This window comes from Mastomys coucha, unplaced genomic scaffold, assembly GCF_008632895.1.
Source record: "Mastomys coucha isolate ucsf_1 unplaced genomic scaffold, UCSF_Mcou_1 pScaffold9, whole genome shotgun sequence".
NCBI classification, from domain to species: Eukaryota; Metazoa; Chordata; class Mammalia; order Rodentia; family Muridae; genus Mastomys; species Mastomys coucha.
Window position 1 is genome coordinate 100,414,450 of NW_022196915.1, and position 21,576 is coordinate 100,436,025.

Genomic DNA, 21,576 nt, shown 5'->3' on the forward strand with positions numbered 1-21,576 from the left:
TGTGATTCTGGGATCCTGGGATCCTGAGCTTGTTAGATCACCTGGGAGTGTGGCTTTCTCTGTGTGTTCCATGCCCATTTTTTAATGAGTTCATGTTTTCTAGTTTTTCTAAACATATGTTTTCTTAATTGTTTAATCACAATGATGTGCTGGAAGTTCATTATTTGTAAAGCATACAGTGACTTTTAAAAATTATATTATTGGGACTCCAATGGAGGAGTTAGAGAAAGGAGCTGAAGGGGTTTGCTACTCAGTAGGAAGAACAACAATATCAACCAATCAGAACCCCCAGATCTCCCAGGGACTAAACCACCAACCAAAGGGAACACAGGGGATACTCATGGCTCTAGCTGAATATGGAGCAGAGGATTTTCTTATCTGGCATCACTGGGAGGGGAGCCCCAAGTCCTGTAGAGGTTTGACCCAGGATAGGGGAATGCTAGGTCACTGAGGCAGGAGTAGCTGGGAGGGTAGGGGAGCATCATCATAGAGGCAGAGGGAAGGGAGGAGGAAATAGGGTTGGGTGTTGTGGAGGGGAAACCAGAAAGAGGATAACATTTGAAATGTAAATAAATAAAATAACCAATATTATCACGATCTAAAATATAGCACAAACTACTACATTCATAACAGAAATCAGTTATTTATAAATAATAGCAATTTTAAAATATCTCACTCAATTATATTCATTTTCACATCAGTAAAATCAAAGATAAAATATCATATTGACATATGACACATATAATTATAAAGCTAAATAAATGGTAATCAGTATTTTGAAAATGGTTATATGTCTTAAAATTTGAAGTGAGATTTTGAAACCATAAAAAGTTAAATCATTACAAATTGATTCTACAATTGTCTTTATTCTCTCAAGTTCCTGTGAGCATCAATCTACCATAAAAGGTTATTTCCATAAATCTGACTCATAAAGTCAGTCATCAGAGTTCTTTCTAGTCTGAGGCTTCAAAATTAGGACTTTCCATGTAGAGAAAAATGTTGTATAAGTGCATCATTCACAAAATAGCACTCAGAAATGTGGTTCAACTCAAGACTATAAGGGAAAATCCTGAGGCCAAACTACAGTATTTACATCATATTTGCTATCAGAAAGAGAAAGACAGGAAAGAGAGAGTCTAAAAGTAATTTATTCTTCTACAAGAAACTCACTGATAAATGCTTATAGTGTAGTTTACAGCCTCTGTTTCCATTCAGGTATGCGGACAGCAACACATTTAGTAGACCAATTATAAAATCAGCATTTTACCTTATAGCAATATTGAGACTCATGATCTTGATATGAAAGGAATTTTTAATATAAATCTACAAAATCATTCATGCAAAATTTAGTGAAAATAACAAAAATAGGACAGCAATTATATTTCCACTTTTAATTTTTTTCTTTTTTTGTTTTTAATTAGATGTTTTCTTATTTTCAATATCTCCTTTCCCAGGTTCCCCTCCAAAAAAACAAAACAGAAAGAAAGAAAAATAAAATAAAATAATAAAAAAAAATGGTAAAACAATCCCCTGTTCCCTCCCCCTCCCCCTGCTCACCATTCCACCCCCTCTTGCTTAATGGCCCTGACATTCCCCTACACTAGGGCACAGAACCTTCACCAGGCCAAGATCCTCTCCTCCCATTGATGACCTGCTTGGCCATCCTCTGCTATATGCATGCTGCTGGAGCCATGAGTCCCCCCATGTGTACTCTTTGGTTGGAGTTTTAGTCCCTGGGAGCTCTGAGGTTACTAATTAGTTTATATTGTTGTTACTCCTAAGGGGCTGCAAATCCTTCAGCTCCTTGGGTCCACTTTTGATTTTTAACTGCAGTTTTAGTAAAGAGAAACAACTGATCAAGTGCCTTGATCATCGGGAACTACCATCCTGTTTTGCATCCTGTATCAGTGGACCTGGGGAAAACATCCATGATTGATATTTTTGTTGTTTTTAATCTCAGAGTCAGACTCTGGACTTCTCACCTGAAATTATATAACTATATATCAAAATACTGTAATTCAGGAATGAATCTGCATCAAATTATATTGCGTTCTACAAAATTAGGATCTGCCAGTCAATAGGTTATGGCAGTGGTTTCAAGTAGGCATTGCCAGTGAAGTCAGGAATGGAGTTACTATTTCCTAGTGATACATTGTACATAGTCTTACTGCATTTACGCTGTAAGTGTCCAGTACAGAGAGAACTGAAATCTTGCTAATCAATATTTAGGTGTGTGCGTTTGTGTGTGTGTGTGTGTGTGTGTGTGTTTGGAGATAGCTGGTATTTGTCTTTGTCCTTGATGATGAGAACAAGTGGTCCTTCAAGTGAATGTTCCAATATATTATTAGCATCCATTACCACTCTTGCCTTGAAGAAATGAGCACACATGTTGGGGCTTTTATTTCTATACTTAAACATTTTCTCTGTCTTTGTGCTTTGTTCTGCTCTTCTCAATGAAATCTCAACTTTTTTTTTCCAAATTAATTACTTCCGTGGGAACTCTTGAAATGTTTTCTCATTACTGTTACATCCAGAGAAAATAAATGACGATCTATAGAAATTTCACAATTAATTTAAACACATTTGTTAGGAAGTTTTATTTAACTTAGAAATCATATTTGAGATCTAAATTTGTCTGTGGGGGGAAGGTTTCAAAATCAAACTAGAATCCTCAATCATTTGTTTAGTAATGATGGAAATATTTCTTCTTGCCTATGAATCTATGGCAAGATATTAGAAGTAAAACTGTCTGGGTAACAAAAGGGTCAGACTGGAAGCGGAGGGCCTAAAGGACAGGAAAATGTGAGGCAGACATGCCTACCATACAGTGCATAGTACATGAAACATCCTGAAGTAATACTGTATCAGGTACAATGAATATATGCAATCATAAATCATTGATATATATTGCAGATAGCTCTGGGGCTATTTGTAGTTTGATGCTAATTCCGTTCTTCTGGGAGGAGTTGTGAACAAGGAATGAGTCAGCACTCAGGTGACTTCCTGTAAACCTTCTTCCCACCTTAGTTTGTAAAATAAAGGTTTGATTTGGTGATTGGGCAGAAAAAGGGAAGGTGGAGCTGGAAGTTGAGAGAGAGAAGGAAAGAGAGCAAAAACATGTGGCCTGGAGAGACCACAAGTTATAAGGGGCCTCATAGATGGGGAAGATGGTAGTGTAGTGGTAGATCTGCCCAATCTAAGCACACAGCTTGTATTCATATTAATTGAGTTGTGTTTTCATTGCTGGGGCATATTTGGGTTGGAGAATTACCACAACAGAAATATTTGCCTGTGTATTGTTTATTTAACACATTGCTTAATGAAAAAATATTTTCTTTCATAAATACTATAAGAAATAATAGAATTTTTGAAGTATTTTTTCAAAATATATACGTCTAACTTATAGTAGAGTGTTCAAATATCACCTTTTAACTCAGTACCTTTTTATTGTAATAAGCACTCTTGATTAATTAAAAATAAGTCAAGAAGGTAAATGTTATTCCTCTCTAGGGCCATGGTTCTCAACCTTCTTAATGATGTGATTCTTTAATACAGTTCCTCATCTTTGGCTGACCTTCTAACCATGAGATTATTTTCATTGCTACTTCATCACTATAATTTTGCCTCTGTTATGAATTTAATATAAGTATTTGTTCTTTCTGATGATCTTTGGGGACATCAGTTAAAAGGTTTTCAATCCAAAAGGAGTCACCACCCACTATTGAGAGCCACTGGTCTTGGATGTCTTTGAAGGTGACTCAGTCTTCAAAATATAATAAATATTATATTTCCTTTATTTTAGGCTATGTAACTTCTCAGTATTTTTTAATGTAGTTGTGTTTTATTAATTTCATCATACTGTTTTCTTTGTACCATTAATATTATCACACACAAATAAATGGCAGCATATATGAAGGAAAAATAGTACCACAATGAACAGACTAAAAGGTACTACAATGGAAGAGAGTTCTAGTCACCCTGTGCTCTTGATATCATCCATCTGTTTCACTTGAACCATTGTAGTATGAACATGAGTCTGTTATGTCATACTGTTATTACTCTTAAAAACAAGAAAGAAACTGCTTTCAATAAATCATATTTCACTTTAATTTTTATTATAATTTGTAAAGTTTTTACTATACAAATAAGGAGTATAATAATAAATAAAATAAAATATTTAATAGTAAAGTAGCTGAATGTGATTCCTCATCAGTCATAATTCTGATAAATTATACCTGGGCTTATTTAATTAATCAACAGTATCTTAAAGTGTGATAATCAAAACACCAAAAAGAAAGAAATTCCTTGAGTTAATACCAAGCACTCTCAGTGCAGGTAAAACTTCTTCCTGGTCTGTGAATGAATAGAATTCAAGTGAATGAATAGCTTCATTGCAGTTGAGTGTGAGCATTGCTTTCTATTACTTTAACTGTGATTGTGTTCTTAGAAGAAATTGTATAAATCGTTCTTCCAGTGATGGCTGCTATTCCTCTGTTAAGCTGACAAAACTGAATGTTTACTGAGATTTGTGAAGAAAATCTGACATTCTTTTCCATATAAAATGATATAAGTATCAAGTAACCCAGACCCCTGGAGTTTCCAGAGAGTAAGCCACCAATCAAAGAGCATACATGGCCTGTTCCATGGCCCTGAGCACACATGTAACAGAGGATGTTCCATGGCCCTGAGCACACATGTAACAGAGGATGTTCCATGGCCCTGAGCACACGTGTAACGGAGGAGGACTGCCTTGTCTGGTCTCAGGGGGAAAGGATGCACTTAATCCTGTAGAGCCTTGTTGCCCCAGCGAAGGAGGATGCAGTTGGGGTGGGTTGGGCAGGGATGAGTAGGCAGTGGGTTGGGAGGTATATGGGAACACCCTCTCAGAGGAAAAGGAGGATAGGCAATGGGGTAAGGAACTTTTGAAGGGGGGACTGGGAGGAAGAGCAACATTTTGAATGTAAATAAATAAAACACTTTAAAAATTAAAAAGGAAAATGTTCTAATTAGAACAAAAGAACCACTTTCCAAAGTAAATGCATCTTTAATGATATTAGTTGGTTTCATAAACTTTCTTATTTTCCACATGTCTTTTCCATTTCCCTTTCAGGGATGTTATCCTTGTCAGTAATATAAGAAAAGTATGAGGGATTACTTTACTTATATAACTACAGTATACTGTCCAGAAAACAAGTGCAGTTGTATGTCAGGATTCTCCTAGGTAACTTTGAAATCTGGTAAAATGTAACAAAGGAATGATTTAACAAAGGAATGTAACAATGAATGATTTAATTAGCATTGACATTCTATATTCTCAGGTTGGTAAGGAGCATTTTAAGAAAAAAACCTTACACCTCCCTTTCCACCAAGTCTATTATCGTTACAGAGTATTGAATAGAGTAGTACTTGATACATTTTGGCAACTGGTGAATTTAAATATTTTCATGATAAAAGTTGATGTATATTACTCTCATCTGGAGAGGTTAGCAGATACTCAACTACCATCTACTGCCTGTGAAATCATACCATTACTAATGTTTCCATATTACTTAAAGTTGATTATTTCTATATTCCTATATCTACAAAAGATTGTGTGAATTTTGTTTCATTGTAATAATTTTGGCTTGTGTATCTAAATGCATTCCTGTTTATGTATGTGTGTTTGTGTGGGTGTGTGGGTGGGGGTGTGGGTGTGTGTTACACTGGGGATTATCCAAATACCACATAAAATAAATTGACACACACACAACCTCTTGCTTGCATGCACACCCACTCACTCACACACTTTATATCATGTTGTTAAACACAGTTATAAGCTGAATACATCCTTTGTAATTTTCCCTACAAGCATGTCACCTCAGTCGGATGGCACAGTGGCTCATAGGTCTACAGTCTGAGAACCACGGCCCTGTTGTCTGTTCCCAGAGATTGAAATTCTGAACCCAGGTGTCTCAAGGCACTCTTGAGGTGCTCCTGACTGCTCTCTAAATCATGGCTCTTTCCTTTTCACCCCATTAGCTATGCTCAGCGTGTGGTTGGGAATGGAATCAAAGCTCAGTCTGCAAACCCTGAAGTCAGAGTCAGAGGAACTGATCCTGTGACAAATCAGATCATTGATAAATTGAAGCATGTTATCCAGGTAAGTACACGGTCTTTATTTTTATTACATTTATTTTATTTTATTGATTTTTATTTTATTATCAACTTTATATGGTATACAAATGCTTTCTAACATATTTGATTTCTCTGCTAAGTGTACCTTATATCCTACCTAAATTGAATTTTGGAATGATTTCTTTGTATCTCTTGTTCCAGAAATACTTTGCAGAGTCATCACCATTTAAACTCACTTCCAGTGGCATGGGTGAACGGTGTGTGTCTGTGACAAGCAGGCCTTCCATGTCAGTAATAAACCTTTTAGGGTCCATTCATCTTCAGTGGAAAAGCTGTAAGTTGAGGGACAGCTATGATCACTAAAGAAAACATAGACCACAAGAGCCAGAATAGCCTTTCATATGACTATATGAATATTGACATAAACATTGCAATATCCTTAATGAAACTTAACTCATAAGTGAAGAGTCTGCATTTCTGCTATTTACTTATTTCACATCTTACATGGTAAGTGTGTAATCTAACTGGTGTGCCCTCATTAAATACTTCTGTTTGATATTTTATGTCATATATATTGCTGTGTTTAACATATAATATATGGGCTTTATTATGAAAATTGTACAAAAGAATATTGCATTAAAATTATTTGGAACAATATGTTACATATTTTTAAATACCATCCCCACTGCATATTTTGCACTACTTATTATAAGAAGGATTATTCCTTAAATTGTAGTCATTCTGTAACAACTTATGTAAGTATACATCTTCATTTGAATCAGATGTTGGTGTAGATAATTGATCACTTTCAGTATGATACTACAAAACATCTAACTAGTTCTGAATTTTATTTGCATGTGAGGTATATCTGAGTGACTTGTCAGTATGGCTGTGGTCATTTAGGTTTTTCAGAGACACTTATTTGAACTCAGTTCATGAGCCTCAAAATCCCAATGGAAGTCTATGTGAGGGGACATAGAGGCTAGTGGCTAAAGGGCTAGACTTCCTGTGAGAGGAACTGACCGATTCATCGCTTATCCATTTGCATGCACTGTGATACTTAAGCAACCCCTTTGTTTGGCAGAACCAGGGCCAAGTCCTTTTCAGAAAAAAAAAAATAAGTGTAACAGAGAAGCATCTGAGGAATATCTGAGGAAAACCTAACTCCATCACACAGGTAAAGCTCAAAACAATTCCTTCAAGGACTAGGCTCCAAGGTGAACCAGCTACATTATGCTGCCAGTGACCCAAATGTCGAGGGTGTCTGCAGACAGAAAGCCTAGCAATCTAGATGTGTCTGCAGACAGAAAGCCTGGCAATCGAGGTGTGTCTGCAGACAGAAAGCCTGGCAATCATGTCAGAGTGGAAGCATCAGTGAGGAAGGGGTCATCTGTGGGCTGAGGTCACCTGGAGATCCGTCGCTCAGAAGCAGTCGTGGTCTGCAGACATCAGTAACTATATCTCCCACACTGACCAGGAACTCATCCTGGCAAGTTGTCTTCTGCTTGGAATGTTTATTCTCCACAGAAACAAGAAGAACACTTGCAGTTGAAATTGATCTAGACCCAGTGAGAAACTGATGAGCCTCAAGAAAACTTAGGACATTATTTTACTTCCTGAGTTTCTGTGGCTCACCATGAATGTATTAGGGACTGCATGCACAGGCTGAGTACACTTTTATTTCAGGTTTTTGTGTATTTTTTTCTTGGGAAAAGACCATGGTGTGAGGATTTATGGTTGAGTGTCCTGGGAACCAATTAGGGTACAGGAAATTAAGATTGTGTAGTGGACTGAAAATGGTACTGTAGTTGTCCTGGTTCAAAACAGAAATCTCATCGCGACTCAACAACAATTCGGGTTGAAAGAGTCCATCAGGCTGTCCATGTGGAGTCCAGTAGGCATGCCTTAAGTCCCCTGTATGCACAAGGCATTGCTTAAGGATCCTGGCATAAGGATCAGCTCTACTAACTCAGCTCCAAGTCAACAGCATCCAAGACAAGAGGAAGATCTGCAGCGGCCAGAGTGATTCCTCTGGTCAAAGTGACATCGATTGGTTTGTAAGCATAAGTCGCTTGAAACTACAGTGCACTGCTGACAATGAACCAGAATGGCCATAACAATAATCATCTCACTGTACTACAAGACATAAGTGCAGTGACTTCTATAATGGCTTACAAGTGACCCAGTGTGTGTTCAAAGTTATCTCTGAGAACAAAAGTAGAGATGGGATGATCTTTGCTGAGGACCATGCAGGAAGAAGTGGAAGGTAGCCCCTGGGTTACCACAGTCGTATGGGTGAGACTCAGTGTGGCAGGGCCCTGAGGAGTGTGAGTCTTGAGGGCGTTATACTGTTATGGAGTACTGCTCTGCTTGCTACATCACATCGCTCTTAGTCTAACAATTATCTTAATCTAAGGAAACTCTAAGGGGGCTTCCAGTCTCTCACTGGGCAGTGTCTCTGGCACTCACGATGATCTCCTTCAGGTATTGCTGCTGCAGCAGACTGATTCTGTCACCACCCTAGGGAAGACCTTAGAGATGTAGATTGTTAACAATGACCACCACCCTTAGAAAACATTTGGAACAAAATAAATTTGTTAGCTAAACTAGGTTGAGATGTTTTTACGACTGGCTCTGATGTAGAAAATCTCAGGGAACAATTTGAACTTCAGAATGGCCCACTCTTATCAGTTAAGCTAGAGACCGTTATGGCCAGGAAACAAGGACAATGGCAGCCCTGGCTGACGGGGTTCACTGAGGCTGGACTGCTGATGGTTGATTTCTTGGACCCCTTTTTGCCTTAAGCTTCCTGATAGGATTTATTAAAATTGATGATGAGTAGATAGGCATTTTAGGTAGGTATGGCTGATTTTTATATAAAAGTTTAAATTTATGATTCTTTTAAGATTCTTACATGATTACTTTTAGAGATAAATAATAAAATAATTACTTCTTTCTTTGTAACTGCACATTTCTGCCTGCTGTTAAGAGAAACTGGCTGAGAAAACTACCTTGCTTGTATACACTTTGTTAATCTATAACAGGTTGCATGGTTATGAATGTATGTGGGTTTTATAGAATAATTTCTTTTCTTTATCTGTATTATGTAATGTTATTTCTTGTAAAGGTATTAGAAAATACACTGTTTATTCATAATCATTCACCAGAAGAAAACTAAAATTAACCACATTGTAATTGTATAATACTCGAAAGATTGTTTTTGGAATATGTAAGCTATGGAAGAAAGAATGAAATATGGTATGGTGTGGCTGAAACATTGTTTCTCCCATCTACCAATTAAATGTGTATGTGTAAAGTTTGTGCAAATGGGGTTGGAACATTGTTCCTTCCATTCAACAATTGTGTGTCTATGTATGTGTGGAATACTTGGATCCTGCTTGCTGGAGCTTTTCTCTAACCATTCTATGTATGACAATTTATATGTCTGTCTGTAGGTTTGTATGTGTGTGTGTGTGTGTGTGTGTGTATAAATATTTGTATGAAGTTATTGGACTCTGCCTTTTGTTTTGCCCATTCAGTGTGTGTGTGTGTGTGTGTGTGTGTGTGTGTGTCTGTGTATGTGTGAATTTTTGCTCTTTATTTCTTTTTCTCAGCAGCCCTAAGGACTTAAAAGAGTTCATAATAATTCTGCTGACCACAGAGACTGCTAGCATCAGTAAATTAATCTTTGTTCCCTCAAAAGAATGTCCTCTGAGTACCTTCTCTTATCACTGGCTGCCTTTGGCAGCAGACCCTGTAGTTTTCTGGACCCACCCTAGTCAGTGGTTCTAAGCACCAACCCCTATAGTTGCCTGTCTTGTTTTATCCACCACATAGATGCCAAAGTCAGTCATTGGCAGTTCTTATCTCATTATTCCCTTGATTATTGTAGGAAGTTAAATACGTCATCTAGAGATGCAATGATAATTGTGTATAGTGGAATAAACAAAATTTACATATAAAGTAGACATGCAATCAAGCTGTTCTATATCTATCATCTATCTATTATCTATCAACCTATATTTATCATCTATCTCTCTATCCCTCTATGTATCTATGTATCTCTGTGCCTATCTGTGTATCTATCTTCTATTTATCTATAATCTATGACATATATACATTATATATATGGAAGCTTTGTGGTTCCTAATAAGTTTATAGCTGATTTCTGTTATATAGGCAAGTGCTTAAACCTAAGAAGGTACACACAAAGGAAGGGTTCAGTCTCCAATCTTCAGAGGTTCATGAAAGCCCTGTGGAGAATGAGTGATTGATCTGTTGCTCTGCAGCATAACATGGCTAAATCCTTGCAAAGATATCAAAGCCATGTCCTTTCCAAGGTTTTGCAGGGAAATGGTCCTACTTTTTAAGCTTCTGCTTAGATTCCACCCCATTCTTTCATCTTTATGAGTATGCAGATTTCAAATTATTCAGCCTTCGGTTTCATTATAGAATTATAAGAAAGTATCAAATACATACTGCCTTTGAGGTCTGAATTTCACGTCTGTTGGGATGATATGGCTGAAAATTCGATTTTTATAAAGGATCACAGAAATTCGTATCCTGAGCAGGTGTCAGAGAAACATTACTTTTTGTGCCTCAGAATATCCCACTTCCTAGGCTGACTCTCCTGCACATGCAGAAAAGGGTTTTTTTTTTTTTTTTTTTTGTCAGACTTCTGACTCCTAACAATATGTATATGCCCAGCAAGGTGGTTAGTGTCACATGCAGCAGCAGAGGACAGTTAACAGGATCCCTGGTGTCATTTGTGGAAAAAGGTTCAGAAAGCTTATCTTCTGGTTTGAGAATTCATTACACTGGAGTAGTCTGGAGTAGTGTGGTAACTAAGTGAGGGCATGGACATTGGGACATATTTCACAGCCCAATCCATAGATTTAGATGATCAAGTAAGTATTCATATAAAAGTTGTTTTCATTGTAATGGATGTTAGCTGCATTTGTAACTGCACTATGGCAAAATGCTACATTACATAAGCGAGATTAATGTGCCCCTTGTTTTTGTCTTTATACGATCGTACAATAATAATCTATCCATATCCTTTGCCAGAAAAGATATTAGTAATAATTACTTCCATATGTCATTTCTGAAACACCTGTGTGTTTGACCTGCTTAAGCTGTGACCTCATTTTCTCTGGCTTCTGCAATTAATCACTAAGCAAGTTGGTCTACGAGATCTTATATTGAAATATCTACATTTTTAGTGTTTCTACAGTTATTTTATTAAATGCACTTGAAATATACCTTTTAACTTCTAAGTTTTATAGTAGATTTATACAACGGTGAACCAAAGTAGATACTTCTGCTCCCAGTGGGTTTGCATTCTGAGAAAGACATAAATTCAGAGCAAGCATGACAATCGCTGGCAAGAATTACAAAGAAACACAGGATACTGACAAGAGAACTTAGGGTGAGTGGGCTGCTACGTAAAGGAAAGGAATCCAGAAAGTTGGTGAGATCTCTGGGGTGAAAGGACTGAAGAGAAAGTTTATCATCTTCAAGGACATAAATCCACAAGGCTGCAGCCACGAGAACAGACAGTGGAGGCAGGTGTAAAAATGTTAGGGAGACTGTCACACACCCTAGGCACACATTTTTTTTTCTAAATGGAGGAGGTTTAACTTGATTTATGTTTTTTTTTTTTAAATTATTTTATTTACTTACAGTCCAGCAGTTGCCCCCCTTCCTGGTGCCCCCTCCCTCAGTTCCTCATCGCATTCCTCCTCTTCCTTGCATCTAAGAGGGTTCTCTTTCTCTCCCAACCCTCACCAGGTATCCTTCCTGGGGCCTTCACTCTCTCAAGGACTAGGCACATCTTCTCCCACAAAGGCATGACCAGGAGGTCATGTGCCATGGGTCTCTGTATGCTGCCTGGTTGGTGGCTCAGTTTCTGGGAGCTCTTAGGGGTCCAGGTTAGTTTGACTGCTGCTCTTCCTATGAGGTTGCCCTCCCCTTCAAGCTCTTCTATCTTTCTCTAATTCAACCACAGGGGTCTCTGACTTCAATTCAATGGTTGGGTGTAAGTATCTGCTTCAGTCTCAGTCAGCTGCTAGTAGGGCCTCTCAGAGGACAGCCGTGCTAGGCTCCTGTTGGTAGCATATCATAGCATCAGGAATAGTGTCAGGCCTATGTGCCTTCCCAGGAGAAGGGCCAGTCACCAGACCACCTTTCCTTCATTCTCTTTTCCATTTTTGTCCCTCCAGTTCTTTTAGACAGGAACAGTTCTGGGTCAGAAATTTTGACTGTGGGGTGGTATATGTGTATGTCCATTTGAGACCCTGTGTATCTACTGGAGGTAGACTCTATGAGTTCCCTCTCCCCAGTGTCAGGCATTTTGGCTAAGATTATCCCTACTGAGTCCTGGGAGTCTCTCACATCCCAGGTGTCTGTGACATTCTAGACCGCCAACAACCCCCACCTCTTACACCAAAAGCTGGATATTTCCATTCATTTTCATGCCCCTGTAAGTTTCATTCTTGGTCCCCCTCTCCCCATACCTGATCCTGTTCCCCTTTTGAACTCTCCTTCCAATATTCTACCAATGTCCCTCATTGCTTCTGACTTCCATTATTATTTTGTTCCCCCTTCTAATTGGAATTGAAGCATCCTCCCTTCAGACTTCCTGCTTGTTAAACTTCTTAAGGTCTGTGGGTTGTATCCTAGGTATTATGAACTTTTTGGCTACTATCCACTTATCAATGAGTATATACTATGCATGTCTTTTTTGACCTGGGTTACCTCACTTAGGAAGATATTTTCTAGTTCTATTCATTTCCTTGCAAAATTCATGATGTACTCGTTTTTAAGAGCTGAATAGTATTCTATTGTGTAAATGAACCACATTTTCTGTATCCTTTCTTCGGTTGAGGGACATCTGCCTTGTTTCTAGTTTCTGACTGTTATGAGTAAGGCTGCTATGAAAATGGTGGAGCATGTGTCCTTGTGGTATGATGCGACAACTTTTCATATGTGCCCAGAAGTAGTATTGCTGGGTTTTCAGGGAGAATTACTTTCAATTTTCTGAGAAACCATCAGATTGATTTCTAGAGTGGTTGTATGTGTTTGCAATCCCACCAGCAATGGAGAAGTCTTCCTGTTTCTCCACATCGTCATCAGCATGTGCTGTCACTTGAATTTTTGTTCTTAACCATTCTTACTGGTGTAATGTAGAATCTTGGGGTAATTTTGATTTGCATTTTTCTGATGACTAAGGACTTTGAACATTTCTTTAAGTGTTTCTCTGCCTATAGAGATTCCTCTGTAGTGGATTCTTTGTTTAGCTCTGGGCCTATTTTTAAAATTTGGTTATTTGTTTTTGTTTTTGTGGTTAACTTCTTGAGTCCTTTATACATTTTGGATATTATCCCTCTATGGGATGTAGGGTTAATAAAGTTTTTTTTTCCCAATCTGTAAGTTGTCTATTTGCCCAGTTGACTATGTCCTTTGCCTTACAGAAGCTTTTCAGTTTTATGAGGTCCCATTTATCAATTATTTATCATAGAGCCTGAGCCATTAGTGGTCTGTTCAGAAAATTTTCCCATCTTCCAATGGGCTCAAGGAACTTTCCCACTTTCTCTTCTTTTATATTTAGTGTACCTGGTATTCTGCAGAGATCCTTGATCTACTTGAACTTGGGCTTTCACAAAACGATAAATATGGTTATACTTTCATGCTTCTACATACAGACTCCCAGTTAGGCAAACATTATTTATTGAAGATACCTTCTTTTTCCCACTGAATGCTTTTGGCTTCTTTTTCAAAGATCAAGTGATCATTGGTATGTGGATTTATTTCTAGCTCTTTGATTCTATTCCATTGATGGACCTGTCTGTCCCTGTACCAATCAGTTGGTCCTTATCAGTATTGCTCTGTATTACAGCTCTGAGAACAGGGATGGTAATTCCCCCGGAAGTTCTTTTATTGTTGAGATTGTTTTGGCTATTCCATTTTTTGTTTGATTATTTGTTTTTCCATATGAAGTTGAGAATTTCTCTTTCCATATCTGTGAAGAGTTGTGTTGGAATTTTGATGGGGATTGCATTGAATCTGTATATTGCTTTTAGTAAGATGGCTATTTTCATGTTAATCCTAGCAATCCATGAGCATGGGTGATCTTTGTGTCTCTTGAGGGCTTCTTCAATTTCTTTCTTCAGTGTTTTGTAGTTCTTGTCATAAAGATCTTTCACTTGCTTGATAAGAGTTACACCAAGATATTTTATATTATTTGTGGCTATTGTGAAGGGTGTTGTTTCCCTAATTTCTTTCTCATCTCCCATTTATCATTCATATAAGGGAAGACTTAATTATTTGAGTTAATTTTATATTCTGCCATTTTGCTGAAATTGTTTATTAGCTGTAAGATTTCTCTGGTAGAATTTTGGGCATTTGCTCTTCTACACTATCATATCATCAGCAAATAGTGGTGCTTTGACTTCTTCCTTTCCAATTTGCATCCAATTGATCTTCTTTTGTTCTCTTATAGCTCTGGCTAGACCTTTAAGTACTATACTGAATAGATATAAAGAGAGTGTGGGCAGCCTTGTCTTGTCCCTGATTTACATTTTATAATGATCTTTTGGCCTTATTGTGGAACATGGACCACAATATAGAAAGAGTAAAAGAAAGTCATGAGGGTGGATGATAATAGTGATTAGGAAATGAATGAGTGAGTTCCAGGACAGCCAGGGCTACACAGAGAAACCCTGTCTTGAAAAGACCAAAAACAAACAAACAAACAAACAAACAAAAAAGAAGAAGTCTCAATGTCCCACTGTAGGGGAATTCCAGGGTGGGGGAGCAGGTGTGGGTGGGTAGGGGAATAGTATTGTGGAGGCAGGGGGAATGGATGGGCTAGGAGGTTTCTGGGGGAACCTGGAAAAGGGGATAACATTTGAAATATAAATAAAGATTATCCAATAAAAAATGTAAATACATAAAATATCCAATAAAAGAAAAACTAAAATTAAAAAAGATGATTTACAAAGAGATTCAAAACTTCCTAGAGAGAGGTTTTAGTGTGAATAATCTTAATATGTTTAATATACTAAATGCAGACTCTATTTCTATATTCTCTTTTTCAATGCATATTTATAAGACCCAATGCATAGAGATCCATGGGCTATAGTGAGGTAGTCAGTTCCTCATAGACCATCTCTGGACCCCAGTGTTTCCTCACTGCCTGAAAGCTCTTCTTCAATGTGAACAGGAATCTTGGAGGAAAGAGAACAGGTCATCTACCCCTCTTCCACCTGGATCCAACTTTGCTTAGATTACAGGACTTGTCTTCCATCTGCATTCCAAGTCTCTTCCTGAAGCAAACTGTCTTTAAACATTAAACATCTATCATTTTAAAAGAAAATGCTGGGAGAAGCTCAAATACCAACCTCTGAGTACTCTTAAGGAAAGTTGATGGTTTGTTGCTTAGAAATTAATTTGCATGTTTTCATTATGGGGTGGGAAATGCAGTGGCATTCAGTTTTCCATTAACTTGCAATTTGTTTTCTCAAACCTAACTCATTTAAGAGCACCAAGTTGCTATTAAACATCTGTTTAATATGGATTAAAACTTCTTCATGAAAATGTCTTTAAGTATTAAGTAAATTTTTACTTTCTTACTGGAAGGAAAGAAATCATAGCCATTACTTAAAGAGTAAAAAAACCATACATATGATAGCATTTTTGCAGTGATCTCAGTGTATTATATTCAGGCAGAGATGATATTCTTACTTTGTGAAGGGAACAACTATGCTATGTTTGTCTCTTTTGTGAAATACCAATTTGATGAATAGTCACTTTAGACTCATGACAGAATGAAAGAGATTCTAACTTAAATCTCAATGAATAGTTATAAAATATAGTATTTTCAAATACAAAAAATGTATAATAAATGACAAGAATTTCAAAGATACTGTTATTTCAAAGTTTCTGATTTCTGAGGAGTTCTCAAGCTATATTCCCTAAATTTACTGTGAAAAACATTTTAGAAATTTTCTACTTGTTTTAACTGTGCTATCAAACCAGTCTGTCCCTTAGATCTGGAATGTCAACAGGCTCTGGGAATCTTTTTCCTTTTACTCAATCCTGTGCTGCTTCTGGAAAGTGAAACTGTATACTGACTCCTTCACATGGTTCCGTTACACACAGTAGTGGTGTCCCTAGGCCGGTGGTACTAACGTCCATAATCAACAAGTTCTCCATTTGGTATTAGCAATGCAACAGCCATCAAAACACATACAGTTAACTCATGTTTGAGAAGAAAGCCCTCACTAACTTTGAATGGCCATCAAATTCAACAATTAGTGTGTTTGAGAAAATTCAATTGAAAGCTGATTCTGGAGTGGAAGGTAGTAGGACTCCACTATTGACTAGTTCACTTAAAACAATCAATTGCTAGCATAAAAGAACCATTTCAATTAGTGTACAATCAACTGGAAACAAAGTCTTAAGAACTCTCTTTGAAAGTAATGAGATTAGCGTTGGTCATTGTTGATTTACTTCAGATTATTTAAAAGTGTGTAATTGTTATGTGCTGACTGAGGGCTAAGCTTTGTACTCACTTCAGGATGGCTGTTGATCTTACATGATAAAATGAGCAATTTCCCAGGTAGATTTTTCTTTTTATACATATTTGAAAGAACATTGATAATTAGAACTTTTTAAAATTATTTATTCTTGTATGATTTCATATACATATAAAATGTTCTGTGATCAAAGTCCCTTGTTATCCCATTTTCCTTCTTTCCCCACCAAATCTCTTCCTCTTAAGTCTTAATCCTTCTGCATCCTTTGTTTTGTGACCAACCATAATCAATTAGAGTAGCCTACGTGAATGTGGTTAGAGTGTTATTTGATTCAGTGGACACAATGACTCTGCTGCATACTCCTGAGGAATACAGCTCCTCTCCCCTGTCAATCTTTAACTGTTTGCAGCCCCTCTGGAAGGCATGAGACTTTAGGAATACCTTCTCCATCTGCAATGGAATGCAGGTGGACCCAGTCGCGTATCGGTCTTCTCTAGATAGCCGTTGACATGGAGAATTCATGAGTGTACAAGCTATGTCAGAAGACAGCATTTTATAGCACTCCTTCTGTGATGATTTGAATGAGAATGGCCTCCATAGGTTTTCATAGGAATGCTTGGTCTCCAGTTGGTGTTTGCAGAGGGATTAGAAGCAGAGCCTTGTTGGAGGAGATTTGCTACTGAGAGGTGCCTTTGAGGTTGCAAATCTCCTGCTCTCTATCTCTAACTCTCTGCCTCACAGTTGATTTCTCAACATGTAAGCTCTTAGCTATTGCTTCAGGTCCAGGCCTGCTTGCCTTCTGCCATGTACCCCAACATGATGGTCATGGACTCTCCCCCTGCAACTGAAAGTAAGCCTGCAAATTAAATGCTTGCTTTTATAAATTTCCTTGGCTATTGTGTTTTGTCACAGCAGTAGAAAAGGAAGTAAGATACCTTCCCATTCTCTAACTCTAATACTCTTTCTCTTTTCTCAGACAATTAAGTCCATTGGGATTTAAATTATCGCAGAAATTATGAAATACAGAAATGATTATACAGTGCATTATTGTTAGGTTTATTATTGCCAACTTGATTGGGATAAGGGATGAGGCCTCTGCAATTAGTAATGCGTATGTCTGCTTGAGGTAGGGAGATTCCCAGAGATATTAGATCACAGATGTTATGATTCGTCTATTGATCTCAGGAGTTGAGTACAGTGCTGAGAGGTGATGGGACTGTGGAGGATAGGACATGGTTGAAGGAAGTAGGTCAGGGTGGACATGCCATGCCATTGAAAGCTACGTTTACCGTATTTTACACTGGCTTTCTCATGTTACCATTTTACTCTGCTTCCTGTCAATCCTGAAATGAATCCTTCTGACATTCTCTCCCACCACAGAGGTCCAGAACCTCTGGAACTGGGACTTCATCTTAATCTTTCCTCACCTTAAACCTTTCTGATCTGGTGTTTGGTCACATGGCTCGTAAAGTGACAACTATATTAAGTGGCAATTGTAATGTTTTTAAGACCATCACCTAAGTATCCACTGAATAATTTCAAGTAACAATTACAAAACAAAACAAAAATGAAACTAAATAAAAATAAACAACCCCCCCCAAAACCCAAAATAAGAATAACAACAACAAAAAAACCTAACCCAAACTTTTCTGCAATCTTCACAAAGTAAGTATACACAAAGCAAGTGACTGAATTCCAGATTACAGTAATCAGTTATTTATGTCTGAAAGGACCTCACCTAATTGACATCCTTAAGCCCGAGGGGTGTTTACTGAAGGCTTGCATTGATGTTTTTTCAAATACTGAGTTGGATAATTGTCTATTTCTTCAAAGTTTTGTAAGTTTTAGTCATTTTTAGTTCTCTCTTACTGTTAATGACTTGGCCTCCTGCAGTGAGGATGTTGCCATCAGTCTACGGAAGTGTTCTTGCTATATTGACTGCTTATCTTTACCTTTTCAGTTAAGTATTCAACAGTTTCTTATTAGTAATTATCTCACTTGGTCTAGGAGTACTACCTATAGAGCTTATTTCCTCTCTTGGCTCCTCTGCCCTGATTTATTTTTTTAGCAATTTCTCTGGTCTCATTATAGGATCTTTATCTTTTTCCTTTTCTAAGTTCTTTAAAAGTTATTTTGAGATACCACATGATTGCCTTCTTTTCCTTTCCTTCTACTGCCCTAGACATTCTCATTACTTTCTGCTAACCAACTATTCATCTTCTTCCAACATGTTTCCTCTAAGCCTCAGATAACTTCAACTTGCTCTCATATTGTGCAGGCAACGTGGAGGGTCAAATTTAGATGGCCATGAAAACTCCATCCTCCTACCTCTGATTTGTATCCTGTATGCTCATTCAAAGGTCTTTAAGCCTGGAACATGGTTAGCACTTTACTTACACCTATGCTGGCATAGGTGTAGTCTTAAGGTTTATAGTCACTGCAGTCATAAGGTTCTCTCCTATCTTTTTGTTTGTCTCCTTTACCTCATGATCATCTACCTTGAATAGAATAACAGGTGTTTTTAGATTGTTTTTAATTTTGTCTAGAAGGAGTCGCTTATCTATAGCTATCATCTTCAGTTTCTCACTTGCATTTATTTTGTAGCATGTGCTTGTCTCTGGTCTCCACCATTAATCTTTTTTTTTTTTTCAAAAATTTTTATTAGATATTTTCTTTATTTTCATTTCAAATGTTATCCCCTTTCCTGGTTTCCTCTCCAAAACACCCCTATCCCTTCCCCCTTCTCATCACACGTACTCCCACTTCCTGGTCCTGGCATTTCCCTACACTGGGGCATGGAGCCCTCACAGGACCAAGGGTCTCTCCTCCCATTGGTGCCTGACAAGGTCATCTTCTGCTACATATGTTTGAAGGCTTAAAAGCAGTGGGTCCTCCTTATTAAGAGAAGGTCCTATTAATACCTAGAGTCCAAGTAAACCTTTCTCTGTAGAAATTTGTTACAGTAATGGAAAACAACTTAATACTACTCCCTGAGTCAGAAATATTGTATCCTTGAGCATTCTTCTCATGTTCTACCAACTGCATGGTTTAGGGATTGGCCTCTCAGGGATAACAGGAATGAAGAAACACCAAAGACATGCACAGAAAATGTGATGAAGATAAACCATTGCAACCCAAGGAACTTGAAAACACTTGATCAATACATCAGAGTGAGGAGGAGGGCTTATTGTAAGCAGTTGACTGAGAAGTCAGAGAGCTATTTTTCTAGAGCTGAACAAGAAAACAGAAGTGTGCTTAGCTGATGTCTGTAGGAGATCTTTAAGGGGAGCAGCCACAGCCTGTGTGTGAACATCCAAGAGGAAGAAGGTGTGGTCAACATTTTGTATATACATTGTTAACATTCACACAGGGAGGAAGGAACATTTTGCCATAGTGCTGGGTCTGAGGAACTGGAGATCTTGTGCTCATATCACACAGTCCACATGCAGTCATAACTCATCTGCTCTTTGTCTCCCCACCCTACCATAGCACTTGTGTTCTGTCCACAAATCCCTAGATTATTCTATCCTTATTCTTCCCAATCATGCCATTGCCATACTTAACTGATATCAATTATGTAGGCTCTGTCTCACAGCTGGTAATTTTCAGTCTCTTCTCTGTTAATCTTTTTTCTTTCATTGTTCTATGTGCTCTCGGGGGAACAAAGTATAACTGGCTATCTACTGAAATTCATACAGTCCTTTGAATTTAGGGTTGAGGGATGATAGTAGCCTAAAGGCTTTCAAATCACCCACTCTCCCAACCAGTCAACGAAAACACAGCCTTTCATCATGTATGCCCACATTTGATTGTGTTGTGGGAGGAGTAACAGCTTCCTCTGGGAAAGTATCAGAATTTGGCACCTCTTGTCTCAAGGTCTAGCATGGAAAACACAGCTCTCTAATGAGTCCTTTCAGCATTCCTTGCCATATGTAGTTTTTGAATAGCTCACTCATACACACATAATTTTAGCTTTCTGCAGGTAAATGATGAGTCAATGATGTTTTACTCGTTCAATAAATTTACTCTAACCACTCAACACCAACTTTATGAATGTGCTTTGAAGATTTATGGCGTCGGAGCAGAGCAGTTCCAGGATGCGCTCCTTGCAATGCAGGGGCACTTAAGCAGATGGCCTCCTGCAGGTTACAAGCAGTTAAGACACCTACAAAGAAGGCTGGCTTGTGAGGGAAGATGACTGTGGGGAATCCGCTGGGATATTTCTTAGGCATAGACTATTGAAGAAGAGAGGTAAAGATCTGTGTAAAGATACATTAGAAACTAATCCATCTGAGAGTTCTGCACAAATTAAAATATACACTAAAATAACTATAAAATATAGCAAGTCTTATGAATATAAATTTTGTGTTTATTTTGTGCTTTGCACTGATGTGGTGGAACCATCATCAGTTTCAATAGATATAGTACAAATTGTGAATTTTATATCAATGAATTGTAGTATATCTTCATGGTGAGGTCAGCAAGTATCTTTGAAAATTATATTTTGAAATGTTATGGTGTGATATTTATTATGGCTAGACCTAAAGCCCAATAAATAGGCAGTGGAATCCTATTTAACCTTCTTTAATAGCTTCTATCCTTACATCTTATAATAGTGAGCTAGCCAGCCTTTAACTGTGCAAGTCCCAAATAAATTTATAAGCTGGACATAGCAAAGCAACATAACTTGCCTTTGCCTTACCAATCCTAGGAAATTTCTACTGTAAACTTCCACATTTAATTTAATAATAAAAACTTTTCAAAGACTTTTCTACAAGGATCATAGCACCAGGAAGGGCTAAATTGTCTGAAAAATAAATATATTCTAAAAGTATTATATAAATTTTATAAGTCTTGAAAAACTTAGTCTTAAGAACTTAATCATCCTTATTTGCATCCATTCAAATATAAGCCGAAATTTAAT

At 37.6% G+C, this 21,576-nt stretch overlaps 1 protein-coding gene across 4 annotated transcripts in view; it reads left to right on the top strand.

Moving 5' to 3' along the window:
* Gpc5 (glypican 5) overlaps positions 1-21,576 on the top strand; it is a 1,368,055-nt gene that overhangs the window by 459,541 nt on the left and 886,938 nt on the right. For all 4 annotated transcript variants that reach the window (XM_031362935.1, XM_031362937.1, XM_031362938.1 and 1 more), the window contains exon 6: positions 6,019-6,139. In XM_031362935.1, the coding sequence (XP_031218795.1) occupies positions 6,019-6,139 (121 nt within the window). The remainder of the gene's footprint in view (positions 1-6,018; positions 6,140-21,576) is intronic.